This window comes from Diaporthe citri, assembly GCF_014595645.1.
Source record: "Diaporthe citri strain NFHF-8-4 chromosome Unknown scaffold_8, whole genome shotgun sequence".
In the NCBI taxonomy this organism is placed as follows: Eukaryota; Fungi; Ascomycota; class Sordariomycetes; order Diaporthales; family Diaporthaceae; genus Diaporthe; species Diaporthe citri.
The window spans coordinates 2,732,431-2,751,850 of record NW_025064853.1 but is presented as its reverse complement, the minus strand read 5'-3'; the positions used below and the strand labels follow the sequence as shown (position 1 = coordinate 2,751,850).

Below are 19,420 nucleotides of genomic sequence, written 5' to 3'. Positions count from 1 at the left end.
TCGGCGGCGAGCCCGTGTGTTCAAAGAGGACGCCGTTCAACGGCCAGCACCGTTGCAGAGCTGTGCTCAGGTCTGCCTTCGACGTCTTCCTTGGACACACAGCGACTGCTTGGTCAGCACGCAAGATGCAACAAGTATGTAGAACGGTAGAACGAGTCACGACCGACCTGAGAGCCTAGGATGAGGCCATCCACAGCTGTGGCATGGTGGGAACAGCCAAGAAGGCGACGAGCAGGGAGGCTTCCGACGCCAAGGATAGGCGAAGAAAGACGGCCGCTGATTGGGCGAGCAAATAGCGACGACGCGAAAGAACAACAAAGACTCCAGGCGGGTGAAGTCGGCTGAGTCCGTCGTCAGAGACCGCCAGAGAGTATGCCTCGTTCAGTAAGTCGATCAGTCTCGTGCCAGGCTGGTGAGCCCTATCGAGGTCGTCTACATGGCACAGCATGCAGCCACGGTGCTCATGCTGGATGAGGATCGGCCCCCACCCCGATGTCCAGCCGTCTGGCCATGCCTGCCTGCCCGTGCCCGTGCCCATGCCCGTGCAGGGCAAAAAAGGCGAGAGAAAAGACAAAACTGGATTGACCAAGACTCCAGGCTGGGGCCACAGTACGGGGCCCGCCCACAGGCTGGCTGCCCACAGGTGCACAGAGTGGAGGAAGCGTGGGGACGGCAGACCAGTTGACCGTTTTTTTTTCGATGCTCTAAGGCTGGACAGAGGGCCACCGTGCTACGCAGTGCTAGCTGTCTGCGCAACTTAGTCGGCCGGCCCCACGACCGACTTTATCTTGCTTTCCCCGGACTTCTCTCGCTCTTCGCTGTCTTAGAGTAGACTATACTATCCGTAGTCTACCTTGGTCTGTCCCGTCAGTCTGGTCCTACGTTTAGTCCTACGTCTGGTTGGTATTTTACTCTCTGCCTTACAAGCCACCACTTTCACTACCTCCTCCTCCTCCTGCTCAACCTCATCCTCTACCAGCATCGATTCACTCGTTCCCACCACCCATCCGAGCCCCCTCTACCCTTCCCAGTCCTCCTCAACTGACAAATAACCACCCGAATCAAGATATCTGGTACGAGTGCAAAGAAAAACGGCCGTTTTGCTTGGAAGCAGCCTGTCTGTTTGTCCACACCAACCTGCCGTCTTGCCGCCTCCGAAGAGGCGCTTCCCCGCCCCATCATGGCAGATGATCGCGAGCGCAACCACCATATCGACCACGAATTCGATGCCGACAGCAACGACAGCTATGACGAGAGGACACAGGGCTGGGTGCTCGAGCTAGAGTCCATATACTCGCTCGGCGACCCTCCCAGCGCCCCGCCCTCCGAGTTTGGCGGGTGGAACGATGAGATCGTTCCCGCCGGTTCCATCAGCACCCGCGATGTGCGCCTCCCCGGCACCGCCAACCGCCGTCCCCAAGCCTCACAGCCCCTGCCCGGCGCCGCCGAGTGCCTCGACTTCAAGAAGACGCGGCGCGGCCGCTTCAAGCCCAACAAGCAGACCAAACTACGCAACAGCCTGCTGGGCGCCGTCGGGTTCCTCGAGGCCGCCAACGCGTGTGATTTCGCGGCCAACGTGTGGAACCAGACCCCCGTGCCACGCCATGTCCTCGTGCTCATGGGCCTGGGCGGTACTGCCGCCCTCGGCATGATATACTTCTGTATCAAGGACGGCCGCCTGAGTCTGGCCAACCTGCGCGCCCTGCGGGAGGAGCGCCGCTACCTCAAGACCCAGCGGCCGCGGTACCTCGACAACCCGAACATGCTGCGTACCATCGACTGCTTCCTCGACATGAACACGAGAGAGAGCGGCACCGAGTTGGTTGACAGGATTGGCAGTGACACTCTACTGGGAATATCGGCATTTATGGTCGGTATCGGTACATACATGGCCATGGATGGGAACCACGACAGTGCAAACTACCGGGCAAGCAACCTGCTGACGGGGTACATCGGAAACACGTTCCCCGCCATCTTCGGAGTCACCAACCTGCTGTGGTCCACCTACGTCTTCATACGGGCCAAAAAGCAGCAGGCCGCAGCCCTCAACTACGTCAAAGGTTCGACCAGGATCAGCTCCATGCTCCGTAACCGCACATCCAGCATCCAGTTCCACGCCGCCCTCAACGGCATCACCGGTATCGTCGCCGGTGTGGCCGCCCTGATCACGGCCACGCAGTGGTGGGCCTACCTCCTACTCGTGCCGTGTATCCTCACCTCGGGAACCGTCAACATCTTCTGGCGCAAGCGGGTCGGTTACGAGCGGCCCTTTGTGCTGGGCCAGATATCTTCCATCGACGAGGACACCGTATTTGAAGCGCTGAGATATGCAAATGACTATCACCGTCGGGTATTAAGGGTCAAGGCATCAGGGGAGAGCGACGCGTTCACGTCACTCGTGACGGACCCGAACTCGCTGATGTGTGCGCTCGACGTCATCAGGAAGAACAACTTATTTGAGGACTTTTGTTTGCGCGTCCTCCGGGACAGGGACTTGTCGGGCAGGCTGTTCGGACACGCCAGGTTCGCCATGAATTCGTCGGTGTACGGGCCGACGATAGACTGGCACAGCCTCGCGGAGACGCAGGACGAGGTGCTGATGAGGCTGCTCCTGCAGGTCGCAAAGGACCTCCTCAACGAGGACGCCGCGAACTGCTTCAAGTACCAGGAGCGGCACCTACTCGAAGTCCTTGGCTGCTATATGTGCAGAGGCGCGCAGTTTGGGAGGTCCAAGAAGGCGAAAGGCAGGAAACCGCCGTCGCAGCGCGTCCAGACGAATGTGCATACCTACGCGGGCAGGCACGCGAACGACTGGCTTTTCGGAGGATTCTCGCTCACCAAATCATTAAAAAAGGTGTTCCGAGGCTGAGTACATATAAGCAAGGCATATAGTGATCATATTAATCGTAATATCTCGCATGGGCTCGATGGTATCGGTGTTTTTGTAGTGATGTCTTGCGTGAGTGAACCTGCAGCCACCGGGGGCGGGCGTTTGTCGCTTGTATACACCCCTGGTTGTTGTGACGGAATGAAATCGGGAGAGAAGTGAGAAATGAGTTCAAGAGTCAGACAAAGGTCCAGTCAGACATATCTATGCTTCAAACTGCCTAGGTAAAAGGGTCCAGTCAGACATATCTATGCTTCAAACTGCCTAGGTACCTGGGAACCTAGGGAGGCTTAGACCTTGAAGCGAACCGGTTCGAATGGAGCCAGCCGCATTCAGCCGAGTTGGCTTTGCAGTGCTCCCTTATCGGCACCGATAAGCATTTGGAGGCAGTCAAAGCTGTCCTCTTCCGCGCCGACCACCACCGCCGCCAACAGTAGAGAACGAATTCAACTTACAACCACCACGTCCTTTCGCTTTTCTTTATTTTCCACTACACCGAAACCTTTCAGTAGCAAATTTTTCTCTAGACTCTACTCTCCCTGGCACACACGCGCCACGAAATAAGCCAACCCCGTAATAAACCAGCCTCACCACTCACCTGCGACAGCTCGCTTCCACCATCACCAAGCGCACAAAGAAACCCAGAGAGACCGCCGCCACAATGTCCGCCGACCAGGACACCTTCACCTTCCTACCGCTCCACATGGACCCCCAGTCCAAGGCCATATCCAGCACGCACCCGTCCACGTCGTCGCGCGCCCTGGCGCAGGAGCTCGAGACCCTGAACGCGCTCCACCGCTCGCTCCTGTCGCTCGAACACCCGGCCGTGGTCCCCCCGCCGCCGGTCCCCGTGCACCCGAAGCGGTCCAACAACATCACCAAGCTCAAGGAGAGCGGCAACAAGTCGTTCAAGGAGGGGAAATACCAGGAGGCGATCAAGTTCTACACCCTGGGCGTGCAGATGGCCCTGACGAGGCCCGCGTGGGAGCCGGCGGGCCTCATCCGCGACGAGAGCGCCATGCTACTCGCCAACCGCGCCCAGGCCCACATGGAGCTGCGCGACTGGGTCGAGGGCGGCGCCGACGCCGAGTGCAGCGTCGAGGCCAAGAAGGTCGGGAACCCAAAGGCCTGGTACCGCCGCGGCAAGTGCCTGTTCGAGATGGGCCGCTACGAGGAGGCGAGGGAGTGGGTCGGCAAGGGCCTCGAGATGGAGGGCGAGGACGGGGAGCTGGCCAAGCTGCTGAAGGAGATCGAGGGCAAGCTGCCCAAGTAAAGGGGTGGCGCACGGGGTGGGAGGCCTTTCATGTTTGAGGCGCGGCCATGGCTGCTAGGGATGAAAGGGTGATGGTGATGGTGGTTGTGATTGTGGTCGCATCGAGGTAGATGGGACGTGGTAGACTGGCATGCCATCTCAACCGTCCGGCTGGGATTTTGCGCATCACGGCGTTTGGCGTCACAGGGGGCTTGTCCTACGGGTGGGTCATTAACTATTCCTTGATTATATTCGATAGCAGCGGCAGTGCTTGTATGTGAGATAATGCCGGCAGAAGGCGTGCTGGTGTTTTCCAGCTGCATCACCAAATTCAGTGGTCCGAGTATGTGGCATGCCTCGCTGTCCTTGCTGCGTTCTGGGGAATTGCAATTTGCTTGCTGTCATTTAGAAAATCTCCAAGTACTACAAATGTTGTCCTTCCTGACTTGAACGCTTTGCCAGGTCGAATGTTTGACGCAGCACCCCTTCCACCAAAAAGCCCCAGGATAACTGGTTATACTATGACCACCACACACTTGTCTTCTAAAAAGCAATGCAATGCTGGATTCCCTGTACAACTCCCTGTACATGGGATTGACGAGATGGCAGACCACCCCGTCTTCCCTAATGGTGGCGATGAATGAGCGACAAGCAGACGGGAGACCTCTGTCCATCCCGATTCCGCCAAACAGGACGATGCCCCTCCGAACGAAGCCGACTCCAAACTCCGCGAATGCTTCTGGGCTACCTTCTCAGCCTCTCCCCGGGGTATTTCTGTTTTGGGCCCGTGTTGCTGACTCAATCCCGAGTCGCCGAATCCCGTGGTCCGTAATCCGTGGTCCGTGGTCCGTGTTGATCTTTGTCCGGAACAGCGCCCATCATCCCGTCGGCCAATGTTCCGATTCGTAAAGGCAGGTATTTATGCCGCTGCCTCCTTCTCGGTCATGCTCTTTTGGCTGACCGTCGAGGTTGTCCGCTTTCGCATGACGGCGTCCTGCGACGACATCCTCCGGTCGAGGGCGCGCTCGAGCTTGGCACCGAGGGCCAGCTTCTTCATCCTGTCGTTCTGGTCATCGGTGAGGAAGACGCGCTGTGAAGTGAGAGCCTTGTTCTCCATGCGGGTGAGGCCCTTCTCAATATCGCTGATCTCGGCGATGGCGCTGTCGGTGGTGTGCAGAGAGGGAGACATGGAGTAGGTGCTGTAGCGGACGGAGGCTCGGGACTTTTGGGGTTGTCGTCAGCGAGGTTCAATTTACAGAGCAATGGAAAGAATATTCTGGCCGGAGAGGAAGAGATAATAACAAGGATGCCACTTGCGGCGACTTGGCGGCACAGCGACAGAGACTGCGGGATTGTGGAGGGCATACACGAGATGCGGCTCAGGGGGGGGGTTACGGGCAAGCGCAGTATTGCGCCTATGTAGAACGAATTATGGTTCACTGAGTGGCTCCAGCGACGATCGGCAGAAAGTTGAGCCAGAAGGTGACGTACCGAGGGCGCCATAATTGGGCGAGAGGATTCCAGAGAAGTGGGCATCGTGCAAGGCCAGCAAAGTCGCGTGGGATGATATGTACTGTAGTCTTAGTCTGGCGCAGTGTACGGCTGTTGCTCTGGGCACTGGCTGCTGGGGAAGGATGAGGGTGCCGAGACGAGGAAGAGACTGGGTCGGAGGGCTAATGCAAAGATTGAAGGAAGGAGAAAGAAGTGGAGGGTCAGAGTCGGGGGAGAGGCGTTGTGATGTGGTGGATTGGCTGGACGGGTGGACAGGTGGGTGGGTGGGTGGATGGCCGGATGGACGGGGTTTGTCCTGCGTTTCAAGTCTCGACGGCTCTTCTCTCCTTTATGGTCGAGTTCGGATCAGTTCAGGCCCAGCCGCCTTGGTCAAGATGGGGCATACGAGCTGGGTCGAACCGGGCGGTAGTGTATATCTAGGTAGGCAGTGGGCTGTCCAAAAGAGGGCCTGGTCTGGAGAAGGGTGGATAGGGGAGAGGGAGACTCGATGGGTTCGGAAATTGGGAAACGGTGAGGACAAGACAGGATCGGAGGTGGCGTGGGGATCTGTGATTGTGGTTTGAGAATAATGGCAAGTGAATGAACGCTAGCAGGTGCAGGCGATTAAGGAGGTCGGCCCTGGCTAAGGTTGCGTTGGGTTGTGTTGTGCAGTGGTGCTGCACGCACAACAAGGGAAGGGGAGGGGGACGGGAGGGAGCAACTGCCACAGTGGATAGGCGGGTTGGGTTGCGTTCCGCGTTGGGCCAGACGCAAGAGGTCCAGCAGGGCGGAGAGGCTGTGTGGGGCCTGAAGGCAAGGCCTGAAGTGGCCCTTCGACAGACCTCGGGAGGCTCCTTTGCACCTGGGCGCCCTGAAGGGCTCCACAGCACAGTCTGTGCAGGCCTGTGGACCCTTTCTCAGGAGGCGGAACATGGGCTGGATACTCGAAGGGTACACTGATAGCCACCGAGAACGACTGACTTAACATGTAGTTTCTGAGTACCCGCCCATGCCCCTGCCTCCACGCACCGGTCAGTCGCACCCACCACGCGTGGCTGCAGGGATCAATCCGCACGATGCGACGGAGGGAGGCCCAGAGATTCTACACTACCCTGTCGCCTCCCACATGCTCCCAGGCTCCTTCCTCCTCAACTCGTGCTCGCCTTGCCTCGCCTCGCACCTGCCGCCTGCCACCTGCCAACAACCTTGGGAGGCATGCTGTCAGGCTGTCAGGACCCTGCTGCAAAGTGCATGCGATCTGCCTTCCAAGTTTCTCGGTCGGAATCATCGTTCTACACGTGTACGTACGACAGTACCACGGTACCTGCTGCCTATCAATCTGTCAACCAGACAATCGATTTAATACATATCAACCAACAGGGCAGCTGCACGGCCACCTGAACTGGCCAAAGTGGGTAACGGCTTAGCAAGGTTTGGTCTACTGTTTGGACGAGGCACAGTTAGTCCTAGTCTGCCTGCCGTTCTGCCCTCTCCTGCATACTTGTCCCCTGACGGGAATCGAAAGAAGGCAGCTTTGTTCTCGCAGAATGGCTCAACTCGACTCGACTCGATGAGCTCCACGCCGAGAAAACATAACAATACTTACCTGCAGCGCCACACTGCAGACAGGCAGACAGGAGCGCGGTCAGATCGCCCCCCCCCCCTCCCCAGGAGGTCTGCTGTAGGCACATCAAACGACGTCTACACAGTAGCCTGGCCTCGCCTGCAGGCCTGCAGGCCTGCAGACCTGCAGCTGACCCGGCCACGGCTGCTCCGTGCCTCTCCGTGCCTCTCAGCCTGGCCTGCCCAGCCTGGCCTGTACTCTGGACTCTGGTTTTCCGGTTTTCCCTGCAGCTCATCATTTGGGCCCTTCCACTTCCAATTCCCTCCAAAGGTTATCTTGATCAGCATGCACGATCTGCCACCCGCCACCCGCCATCTTCTCCTCAAACCCCATCTCGCAGGCGGAAGGAAGCACGCTGTCAGCTCACCAATGGAACATGACCACACCCTCTCCCATCTCTCCATCAGACGAGCACAATCCTCAGGCCCTGAGCTGCGAGCACCTGACTCTGACCGATGCCACTGCGTCGAGCTGACAAGGACTAAACAGCATTGTCATCGTAGTGTAACGGTGCTAGTGTTCAGGTATTATTGCACAGACCACACTAGAAACCGAAACAGATGACAGCTTGCAACGGAGCTCTTGAGAGTTTGACGCGGTCCAGGTAGCCCCAAACCTTGACTCGTTGGACTTCCTGCTCACCACCCGCCGCTTCATGCCCGCCGCACGGCCTCGTCGTCCCTCGGTCTCGACACTCAAGCGCCGGACCCGACCCGATGAGACACCCCTCTCAGTAATCCACCTTGATGGATGGCCCCATTTTCCCTCCCCAAATCCTCCGAGACTACACCCAATTGATCATCGGGGGCCGTGGGCGGCGGGCAGCCCCGTCCGTTGATCCTTGCCTCGCATAACAAGCACGTGGCGCCCACGCCGTCCCACTCATCAGCAAGCACCGCAGCAAGCCAAGCAGCTCCAAGCAGCAAGCACCGAGCGGCAGCAGCGTACGACAGCACGCACAACAGCGGAAGCACATGGCAAACCTGCCCGAATCCGAGCACAATGTACCATCAGCGTCGTACTCGAGTGCAAACAACACAGCCCAAGCGGGAACAGACCACAGGGCACAACCCCTCTCGACCGGTACTCGACAATCATACCACGACAAACATCAATGTTTCCGCCTCACACGTGTGAGGGTGTGCTACTGTAATGTACCGTAGCTACTAGCCACCACAAGTGCCCACACAGGTGGGCCAGCCACCCGCCGGGAGCTACCAGTCGATTTGTCTCTCGTGCGATCCGTCACAGGCGCCTCTGCATGCAAGCTCCTGCCTCAATCTTGCGCCCACCTCACGCACACTCTGTCCTGCAAGCCAACGTGTAATGTGGGCGATAATTTGTCCTCTCTTTTCCCACCGTAAGCCCGTCTGAGGCAGTACATTGCGACGACACCAGTTCTTCCAGCCAGCCTTGCTGCCCTCCCAGCCAACTCCTTCAACACGTTCTAGATCTTCTGAGGCGGGCATCCTTTCGCCCGTCACGGTCAAAGCGAGCAACCGTGCCATCTGCAGTGTGATTGAGCATGGACGCCCGAGCCTGTCTCCAGAGTCCAATTCACGTCCTGCTGCACAAGGCCACCTCCAGCCAGCAACGGGGATAGCAAAGCGCAGCGGGATGGCGGTCCTACGCGTTGTGCAGTTTTGTGAATTCGGTTCTTTAGCTTCCCTGCCAGGCAAACTCAATCCGCTTTCAACCGATCTTGTGGCACGTTGCTCAATGGACCATAACACGCCGATGATATGACAGGCGTGAGATCTGCAAGAGCCCAACCGGGTCAGTCCTGGAGCGGGTAGATGGACAGCCACTGCCGTATCTCGATCATGCCCACTCCAGCCACTGTCGTTCCAACCCGTCAGAACATGATCATCCTTTACCAGGCATGAGAATCTATTTGACTGTGCGTACCTGTCCCCCGAGGTACCATTGGTCTGGGCCGCGGTTCGGCTGCGCGAGACGCAAAATTATTCGTGCAAATTAGAACCAGACTTCCTCCAACAGCCAGTCCTTTGACATAAACCAGCAAAAGCACAGCCGTTTTACGCCCTGTCAAATCGGCCGCATTGCTTCCTAGGTTGCATAAGCAAGCACGAGAAAATGAACAGCAGAAATGAGCCATCAACAGCGGATTGTCCTGCTCCGTCTCCCCGCCCGCCCCCATCAAGACCGACAGGAGCTCGTTCGGACAGTTTGCATCCCCCCGGCGGCCGTCTACGCGAATCACCATGCTACGACCAAGTATCACACCTTTCCTGTCATAAACACTAATGCAAGCATGGGAACGGTATTCACGGTGCGACTTGGCCGCAGCTGGTCTTCGTGGTTGTCGGCTGGGTAATCTTGACGCATTACTAAGATATGCAGAGGCGTTGTCATACATGTGAGATATTCTCCCGCTGTTTTAGGGAGGGGATTCTGGCTTGATGGCTGTGGAAGGTGTCCTCAGTCCACGAATAGTCGCACAAGGAGTGTGCTCACAGATAGTGGGGATCTAGAGTGCTGTCTAACACGCAGCGGCACAACCTCAGCCCCCGAGCACGGGATGACATGTGATCCTGTCAGGTTACCCACAAACCGACTTCTTATATGCAAAGTCCAGAGCCATCGCTCCGCATTACAAGCAAATATGTTGTCTGAGTTTTACTACTCGCCCAGACGGTCAGTGCGCTGTGCCTATCGGCCAAGGTCACTGCCTCTGCCTAGTTGTGTTCAGAACGAAACCAACAGCCTCGACATTATCTTCAATGCTGGGTGTATGTATTGTGCGCGAATAGCAACAGCCATCTCACCCCTTCGATCTTTCCACTGTACGGAGCCTAATTGAGCTTCTCCCTTCTCGCACCAAGCAATCTGTCTCCACGATGAAGGTCTCATCTCGTTCACAATGGACAAGTGTTCCTCGGCCTACTATAACCCTGTAGATGCGTAACAGTCAGTAGGAGACCGTTGGGTGTGGCTCCAAGTGTGCGAATTGAGTTTATATGGTAGAATATAGGAGTCTGCAGGTGGCGGCCGAGTGTGGTCGGGGCACTTCCTTCCTTTGAACTTACTCCGTCACGGACTTTCCAACCGCTGCTTATCCGTGAGTATAGTAGTCTGAGTCAGCCTCACCACATGGAAAATATCGAACTCGCTTTATGTAACGCGGGTGACTGCCTAGAAATCTTCAAGTAGTGGTTCAAGTCAGCGTCGCTCCGGTGTGCTCCTTAAGTCTGCTCGGCCTACTCTGCACTCAACCAGACAATTTCAAATCAACATGGTCGATGATACTGCAGAGCGTGTGGGACACCATTACCTGCAAAGAGTGGTTCTTGTATCTGAAATCACCTGCATCAGTGGCTCACACAATTTGAGGACTTGTGAGATTTATTGACGCGTAGCTGTAGGTGATTATCTCACTTCTGTGAAGTCTCTCGTTAGGTAAACCCACACAACTCTCTACCGGATCGGAACCTTGTCTGGCAGTGCAGAAAGTCATCGATTCAGAATTAAAATGCTAAAGTAACGCGTATCAAATCCTTCCCTACTCAAAATTCAACGTCTCGTCCATCCTGTCACATCCTCGCTTTTCCCTCGCAATAAAAATAGATCTCAAAGAGGAAATCTCGCTGTCCACAATCAGCAATAGTATTTCCCGCTCGAAGAAGCTTCCGCGACCCATGCCAACCCGCTCCCGCCATTTTTGTGTTGCCGAGAACGTCTTCCCTGTCCTTCGTGGTGTCCCCTGCGCCCATTGCCTCCGCTGACTCCGTCGCCAGACGGGGCATTATCGTCGTCTTCATCTGTAGCTGTCAGCATGCCCGGGAGTCACAGCTCCACCGGTTCTGTGAAAGCAGAAACATATTACCTTACAAGTACTCACACGCTCCACCCATTGAGTGCATGCACATCTCCGGATCCTGAGCGCCCTGTCTCTGGACATAGCCCCTGCAATCGGCCAGGGTGTTGGGGGAAGCTTGACAGCGACAGCGCGTCCATTGTTTTCCAGTCCAGGGACACCAGCTATGGGGCACTTCCCCATTCTCTGAGTGTTGCCGCGAGGATATCTAGGATGGCCACAAGTGCTGCTTGTATTTGTCGCAGGATCATACAGCGCGTGACCGCAAAAGTTCCACTAGATTATGACATGTCCGCAACTGTATTCGTAGTAGTATGCATTGCACATCTTGGTGGGAAAAAAAAAATATTATCAGAGTAATACTGTCATGTAATCTCCAGGGTAATCTGGTAGAGGCTGTCCGTATTTTCGATGCGATGCTCTTTGGCTTTGGCTTTGGGTGTGGTTTGTTGTGTTTATGATATATTGACAGCCTCTTTCTTGCCTTGGAGCCTTGGAATTCTGACCGATTGCTCACTTCGCGGTGTTGCTGTTTACTTTCTGCTTGCAAGTGGATGCTCAGATTCAATGGCATACCTTGGTGTTTTGGTTGAAATTTTAATACCTAGATTCCCCGAGCAACACGTCCCCAGAATGTTGCTCTCACATTTTTCTAAAGTCGCCTAGTTGATGACATATGTGAATGAGCAAACAATATGTTGAGAGAAATTGTGTGGAAGTTGAACCTTGCCGTATTCATTGGAGAGTAATATGCTATATACAAATACGTTTTCCTCTCGTGTGCCTTAGAAAACGTGCTGTACTATTTGTTGCGTTAATCGTATTAATTGCTCAATATGCAAAGCTGTTGAGCAATGGTTCCTACCTGGTTAAGTGACCAGTGTCGAGAAAGAGAGATTACTATTAGGAAACGGCATCGCCGAGAGGCTCTGGTGCCCATTCCAACTATACGTTCGAGTACATCAAATCACAGTGTCCAACTTTCAGCCGCTTCTGAAGTTACGGCGTCCTCATTTCTCCTTGTGCTTCCTCTTCTTGTGGCCAGAAGAGCCTCCTTTCGAACTATAGTCCATCTCGATCCACTGATAGCCCTGGCTCGAGGATCCGCCATGCTTGGACGACTTGTGATGCTTGTGCTTTGACGAGCCGCCGCGCTTTGATGAGCCACCATGACTTGAGCCGCCCTGGCCCGAAGTCGCTGAAAGGGCAGTGTGTCAGTCTTTTCGAATTCATTGTGACAGGCAGTCGTGCTACATCTGGCCGTTGACTCACAGTACGGGGTACAATTCCAGCAGCAGCAGTGATCACACTTCGTGACTTGCTCTACCTGCTGCGTAATGGCGTTGACCTCTGTTCTCGGGTTGTCGTACGTACACCAGCCCACGTAGTTGGGGCCGTTCCCGCACTTGCAACATATCCAGCTCCCGCCGAGCTCTTCGAAGAAGCAGAGCTGGTTGGTACACTTGGACTCGGTGTCTATGGGCGCTGCGTACGTGGTGTTGTGGCAAGGAGTGGTGACTCGGGTTGCTCCATCGAAATGGGCGGCCACGCAGTGGTTGTAAGTCACCGAGGTGTGTTGGCACGGGTGCCTTTTGGGGTGACCAACGCACATCTCGTTGAGAAGTAGGATCGAGAATTCCACAAAGATGTTGATTACTTCCCGGAACACCTGTCTGTCTCCCGGAATCCCGTTGAATCAGGGTGCTCCTCAGGAATCTCGCCCTCTTGAGATGTGCTGGCCGCCATGGCCTCTTTATAACTCGATCAGTCGCCAGGAAGGAGCACATGCTTTCCCTCCCAGACATGCTCGTACGTGGTGATCAACACATTCTTTCGTCTAATAAATCCCCTTCGAGCGTACTAGATGCCAATCAGGCCCCGGGTCTTGCAATTTGGCGTCGAGACTGCTCATCAACGGCAGCCGGATAGCTTAATTGGATCGCAATCTGGGGCCAAGACGGCAATTGGTCACGTCTCTGGGAGAAGCCAGGCTGCATGGGAGATGGACCGTTCCTGTCATGAGAGATCTACATGTGAGCGAGCGCGGCGCTGCTCTCGACTCTGTCCTCGAGGTCCAAAGGCGGCATCCGCGGTGGAGAAACACGAGACACGAAACCATTCTCAGATTTGGTGTTTCGGGACTCAGCACTGAGTTACCCGCAACCGACAATTAAAAGTTCCGCACGGCGTACGAGATGCGGCAAGTCGAGAGATCTGGCACAGAAGCGTGCACAACAGCTGCTGCTTGACCAGGCTGTGGCAGATTGCCTGATGTTGCACTGTTTCCGATGCAACATCTGGGGGCCTGGAGTCGAGCAGCAGGCTGCCGTCGTGCGACCGAGGGCTCATGAGGCCCTCTCTCCCGGCTTGACCGGTGCAACCACCGCTCGCAGTCTTGCACGAGGGTCTCTTACACACCCTTTCAGCTCGCCCAGCCATGCGGTCACACGGCACCAGGCCGAGAGCACGGGCGTGCTGCAGTATCCACCCGGCACCCAGGCTCGTGGAAGACCAGGCTCCACATGCAGCCCTCGAGGCTCTCGCTTATCTGGTTTGCAACAGGTTTGACAGGAATCTCACACCGGTCTCTCGGGGCCCCACGTGAGCCCTGGACCGGGAGGATGAATCCTCGAGGGGGTGGGTGATGTCAGACGGCTGAGGTCATAGCCCTCTTTGTATCTTGTATCCGGCTGTCTCTTTTGTCTTCGGACACTCAACGTGGGTCTCCGAATATTGTCGGTGCAGTTTACTTTTTTTCTGTTGAGGTTACACGAGACAAGGGACAGGTCATTTTCCGACACATTCCGGGTAGGTACCTGAGTACTTGTGTTGTGCTGGGGTTCCCACACACCGGCCAGCCCCTGTATCGACCAGACCAAGGAAAGGCGAACGAGGTTGACCAACGGACCGAAGCATAACAAGGGAAAAAAAAGAAAAGAAAAAATGAGGCGACCTGGAAATTAAGGATGGTGAGGTCAGCCAGGCAACAACAAACAGGGCGCACAGCGGTCGGAGCCCATTGATGGGATGGCATTGTCCAGCACCGTTTCGATCTCCACCGAGGTGCATTGCATGTATCTTTTCCCCCCTAGCTATTTATGGACGCAACCCAGATCTGAATCTGACTGCATGCGTCTCGCAGATCCGATCTGTGTCGTGCATGCAGGCGATATCCCAGGGCCATCGGCAAGCTCTGTCCCCCCCGGCCAATGAGAATCCCCGGGTCCAACGTCTTCAGGTCCCAGGCATTCGGGATCCCTGGAGCCGCATTCTTTGCTCTTCGACACGGCCCAAAGAGGACTCGCGATCTCTGCACCGCGGCGCTCGTGCCTCAAACGGCCATGGATTCGTCACAGGCAAGCCCCCTTTTGGTCACAGTGTCGCACATTCTCCCAGAGTTTCAATACTATCGACACGCCACGGAGTGCCACGGACCTGGAGGATCTTGTGCTCGACATCATCATCACGTCTATTTGGGGCCTTGTTCACAATCCAAGATGATCACCATCGAATGTTTTCTCATCATCGACACTAAGAGATGCCCTGCTCCATCATAGCCCTCTTCTAAGTCAGGTCATACATACATCAGTTCCGTGTGAACGCCACCATTCCGGCCCCCAACCTCTTGTGACCCCCATACCTCCCCCATCCGTAGCCCATATATGTGTGCAGCAAAGCGTGCCCTGTTGGTCTTTCGCGAACAAGCAAACCCTAAAAGGCCTCCGGGCACACAAACGCCTTGACACCAAGACTCCCTCCCGATACTCCTTCCTTGCCCAAGAAAAGAAAAAGGATAGAAGAAGAAGAAAATGAAATAGAAAATCCTGGAAAATTAGTACTCTTTCCCATCAAAGCTGCCATCCCCCATCCCCCATCCCTTGACCCGCTTCCTCCCCGTGCGCCAGCCCACCCCCCCCCCCCCCCCCAATCACATCGGCCCGGCCGGGGTGCAAGTCTCGCAGCAGATGTGCTCGCACCACACCTTGTTCCCGTCGACGATCATGATGCAGCTGCAGCGGCCGTACTCGTTGAAGCTCTTGCCGCACCAGCAGCAGTTCCAGCACCGGTTGCGCTGCTCGAACGGGCAGTTGGGGAGCGGGCACTTGGGCAGCAGCGGGCTGCTCGCCGCCGTCGCCGGGCTGCCCTCGAAGCTGGGCGGCATCGGGTACGCGATCGACTGCGCCGTGAGGTTGCGGCACGGCTTGCGCCTGGAGGACGAGGACGAGGACGACGATGACTTGCTGCTGCTGCCCTTCTTTTCCTTCTCCTTGCCCTTGCTGCTGCTGCTGTGGTGCTTCTTGCCGCTGTCCTTCTTTGAGGACTTTGATGACGAGCCACCTGACGATGACGACTTGGACGACTCGGCCGGGGCGTCGGCGCAGTAGACGATGTCTGTCCGCGTGTGCTCGCACGGCAGAGTGTAGGTGATTTGGTGACACATGGTCTCAAGTCTCGTGAACCCTTTGAGGAACTGTAGATCTCCGTGCTTGCCGGTGTTGGAGAGGTAGATTCGATGCTGACGTGGGCCGGACTTGTGTCACGACGGTGATGGAACGATCCAAGGTGCTCTGCGAGTGGAATCGGTCCCTGGTGGTCTGTAGTTGGTGTTTCCTGGGAGCAAGCCCTTAAATATGAAAGTTTCTGTCCGTTGAGGTTGAGCTGGGAGTCGCCGGGATGTGGAAGGGGTTGCTCTGATCGTCTGATGCGATAGGATGCCATCCCAAACCACCAGGCCGGGTATCGACGACAGGGCGATTTTATATGTCGTGGTCATACCGGTCAGCTAGCTGAGACCGCCGCTGGGTCTCCGCATATAAGCACCTTCAGCTTCCGTCGTGTCATTGCTCGTCAGCGGCTCTCGCTTCCAGCCGGAGTGGGATGGGATCTCAACAAGTGCCAGGGGTGGGCGATCAATAGATGACGAGGGCACGTCGTCGAGGACCGTCGATGTTTCTCGACGTCTCGTGTCATCGGATTGGCCAAGCCAATTTGGAATTCCTTCTTTCCAGCCGGGCCACTGTTGGACATGTCCCGACCGTCTGGGCGTGGACTCGATTCGGCACAAAGGAGAAGAGGTTGCGACGGGATATTGGGGCGAGGAGGGGGGGTGTGGGGCCACGCGGTGATCTTCGCGGGTGACAGACGCCTCAAGGCGAGGGAAGGGTGGTTCCCACGGAGCCGGATCCGTATGGTTGAGGGTTGTACAGAAACATTTTGCTTTAGTTGTTCCCATCTGCTTGGGTGGCCCACCTTGCCCACCTCCCGAGTCCCGCCCGTGTGGCCCGTACCGCCTAGCCTCCCAAAATTCCCAATGGCTCTCACAGCCTCATCGAATAGTCTATGAGGGTACCCCACCCAAGCCGAAGCCACTTGGCCGTGCTGGTGTTGCTCATTGGAATGTCAGGGTCCTGGCCTCGTGTGGCACAAACATGTGCTGTTCAGCTGACCTCCTGCCCTGCTGCACTCCCTTGTAGGACCCTGGCTTGCGAGTTTACTTTTTTCAGCCCACAGGATCTCGCTTACGAGATCTTGCAGCCCGATGCCGAATCGAAAAAGAAACCCTTCCGATCCCAACAGAGATCGAACAGCCAAGCATGTGCGTAATATCTCTCCCACAGATCTCCAGCCCGCAGATGTGGGCCCTTTGTCTTCCGCAACAAAAAAAAAAATAAAAAAATCAAAATCAAAAACACAAAGATGGCAACCCAGAGAAAAGAAAAAGGCTCCACCACTGACTGCCTCGTGTGTGCTTGCTTCTGGCCCGGCCCGACTCGCTTCTGTTGCCCCAATCGTACAGCAGCCCCGAGATGACAAAAGTGATGCCTCGATACCCGGTAGAACCGAAAGAAGAAAAAAGGAAAAGGAAAAAAAAGTCCAAAAAGGATTCGATACGTCACCGGCCGGGTCCAGCTCCTCCTGCCCCAGGACCCGCGGCCACATCCGGCTCGCACCCCAGGCAGCACTTGTGATAGCAGAGCGAGTCTGGGCTCTTCTTCATCGGATGGTAGCAGACCGGGTAGGTGTTGCCGCCCAAGCCGCAGCGGCAGCAGACCCAGAGCCCGTTCAGCTCCTCCAGCCGGCACGCGCCCCGGCTGCACTTCGGGCTGGCCAGGCACCCGCCACTGGCGCACGGGTTGTTGAAGTCGATTCCCAGGCTGCCGCTCTGCTCGTCAAAGTAGGACGTGTCCGGGCAGGCGGACCAGGTCTGGAACGTCTCGTCGAGCGTGGCGGCCGGGCAGAAGACATAGTGTATGACAAACTCGATGTCCCTCGTGCATGGGGCACTGTGGTGGTGATGGAGGTAGTAGTAGATACACATGGCTGCCGTGTGCCCCGGGCAGAGCTGGTGCGACGACTGGGACTGAAGTATTCCAAGGGGTGTGTTGTTGATATCCAGGCGGGATCGTAGCCGCCTCTGTGGCGCCGGCGAGGTCTCAATCGGAAACCTTGGAGCCCCTGAAGGTCTCGACCTCGAAACCTCTCGAGTGGCGTGTCGACGCGGGGTGGGTGGGCGGATGGGTGTGTGGCTGAGGCACTCTGGCGTGGTCCTCTGACGACTATGGCGAGTGAGGCCCAAGCTGACCGAAGTGATGCTAGACACTGGCAGGACCGTGAGAGCGGCTGCTTCCGAGGACCTGCATCAAGTCAACGTCTGTTTTCACACACATGGGCGAGAGGGGACGTACCTAGCCGAGACAGGGGAGCTTGCAGGATGGTGGGCCGGTGCAGCTGTCAGATTGAGCAACGGCTGCAAGAGGAGGAGATCTGGTGTGGGAGAAGAGGCTAGGCTGATATTATATATCTTTCAGTCTGGTGACTAGTCTGCCCCTGTGGTGGAGGTGGGACGATCTGGATGAGAGATCAGGAGAGGGCGTGTGCCTGGCTTGATCCTTTGCCCTGTGAGGCTTTCGGACGAATATATCCTGGGGCAAAAGTCAGCCGGTCCCCCTATGTTCTCGAGTTCTTGTGTGTCCACGGACTTAGCTCTTCCTTAATGGCAGTGATTCCGTGTCGGACTTGCTTATTCTTGCGACGTTGTCGACTCCCTGCTGGGCACAAGAATGCCATGCGCATGGCTTGGACGGAGAGACTCGGTGAGTATTTATACGAGTCCTTTCAAAGAGACCATGTCGAAGATCATTTGTATAAGGCCGCCAGATCATGAGCAAATCCCGTTTTGCCGGTAGCAAAAAGCCCCCCCTCTTCCCGCGGGCCTTATTTCGCGGTAGCCATGTGCTTGTGTGGAGCACACTACAACGCCTTCCCGCCACCCTTCCATCCCATCGGTACCAAACTTTTGCATCTACTCGCAACATTGCAGAGCCGGGCTGCAATAATTGGCCGCCACTGTCCAACCAGAATGCCACTGTGGCCTTCTACACGTGGCTTTCTCGTGGTTTCTTGTACGTTGCGGAACGTTGGGAGGAAGGCGAACTCGTGGGATTCTGATGTCCGAACTTCAACATGAGACATCTGGGAGCCACAGGATGTGAGACACCACGAGATGCTCGGGGCCTCAGATGCGCCCTAAAGATAGCAATTCGAGATGACCCTGAATTGCTAGATCCAGGCAGAATGTAAGCGCCAAAGGTCCGCTCCCGATCTGATCTGAACACGAGGCCCCTGTCAGTCAGGTCGGCAAGAGAGAGTGAGGGAGAGGGAGAGGGAGAGGGATAGATAGAGAGAGATGGACCCGCGGCAGATCGCGGGTCGCTTCTGGTTAGAGTGCCTGGGTAGTACGTGATAATGCTGTACCGCCGGGACCTGAAAGGAGGAGGGCTGAACACGCGATGTGGCTTGTGCCATGTAGGCGCCAGACGCCCCATCCCACATATCCTGCCGCACCTAGAATCACCCGAGTGGTTTGCAGCCCACCAGGTGTGTGCCTCGTCGAGCTTCAGGTGTATTTCAAATCCACGATGGCAGGCATTGTGTGTTGATAGCTTGACGAAATCACACGGTTTCTGGACGAATGCCCCGAAAACGCTCGGAAGAAGTAGGAAGGCCGAACTATGTCGTCACCAAATGGCAGAAAAAGCAAAAATGAGGCACGTCTCCTGACCCACTGGGTATCCAGCGGACTTCGGCGCCAGGCACTCGATGGTTCTCTGGGCACTTGACCATATCTATTCATATGCAAATCATTGCCCAGCGGACCTTGACGGCGCCAAACTGGCCCCGGTGACGTTTTCCTGATGCTGTTTCTCGATATGCGCGCTGCATGCCTGTCAAAGCGAAGCCGTCCTTTTGCTTCCTCTCGGGAGGATGTGACAGGTCATCCTGTCAATCAGGTAGTGCGAAATGTGCCGTGTGACAAGGGCATCTTTC

General features: G+C 56.2%; 6 protein-coding genes across 6 annotated transcripts; 2 read left to right on the top strand and 4 right to left on the bottom strand.

Moving 5' to 3' along the window:
* Positions 1 to 1,180: 1,180 nt before the first annotated feature.
* INS49_015074 (uncharacterized protein) lies at positions 1,181 to 2,869 on the top strand (the record flags this gene model as incomplete). Its single annotated transcript, XM_043175760.1, has 1 exon — positions 1,181 to 2,869. The coding sequence occupies one exon, from the start codon at positions 1,181 to 1,183 to the stop codon at positions 2,867 to 2,869; it is 1,689 nt and encodes a 562-aa protein (XP_043020717.1).
* A 679-nt stretch (positions 2,870 to 3,548) lies between these two features.
* Positions 3,549 to 4,160, top strand: INS49_015073 (uncharacterized protein; the record flags this gene model as incomplete). Its single annotated transcript, XM_043175759.1, has 1 exon — positions 3,549 to 4,160. One exon carries the CDS (start codon positions 3,549 to 3,551, stop codon positions 4,158 to 4,160), a length of 612 nt encoding a protein of 203 aa, XP_043020716.1.
* An 898-nt stretch (positions 4,161 to 5,058) lies between these two features.
* INS49_015072 (uncharacterized protein) lies at positions 5,059 to 5,642 on the bottom strand (the record flags this gene model as incomplete). Its single annotated transcript, XM_043175758.1, has 2 exons — positions 5,059 to 5,361; positions 5,631 to 5,642. The coding sequence occupies 2 exons, from the start codon at positions 5,640 to 5,642 to the stop codon at positions 5,059 to 5,061; spliced, it is 315 nt and encodes a 104-aa protein (XP_043020715.1).
* A 6,460-nt stretch (positions 5,643 to 12,102) lies between these two features.
* INS49_015071 (uncharacterized protein) lies at positions 12,103 to 12,704 on the bottom strand (the record flags this gene model as incomplete). Its single annotated transcript, XM_043175757.1, has 2 exons — positions 12,103 to 12,290; positions 12,365 to 12,704. The coding sequence occupies 2 exons, from the start codon at positions 12,702 to 12,704 to the stop codon at positions 12,103 to 12,105; spliced, it is 528 nt and encodes a 175-aa protein (XP_043020714.1).
* Positions 12,705 to 15,020: 2,316 nt separating this feature from the next.
* On the bottom strand, positions 15,021 to 15,533 carry INS49_015070 (uncharacterized protein; the record flags this gene model as incomplete). Its single annotated transcript, XM_043175756.1, has 1 exon — positions 15,021 to 15,533. One exon carries the CDS (start codon positions 15,531 to 15,533, stop codon positions 15,021 to 15,023), a length of 513 nt encoding a protein of 170 aa, XP_043020713.1.
* A 1,452-nt stretch (positions 15,534 to 16,985) lies between these two features.
* Positions 16,986 to 17,411, bottom strand: INS49_015069 (uncharacterized protein; the record flags this gene model as incomplete). Its single annotated transcript, XM_043175755.1, has 1 exon — positions 16,986 to 17,411. The coding sequence occupies one exon, from the start codon at positions 17,409 to 17,411 to the stop codon at positions 16,986 to 16,988; it is 426 nt and encodes a 141-aa protein (XP_043020712.1).
* Between the last annotated feature and the right edge of the window lie 2,009 nt (positions 17,412 to 19,420).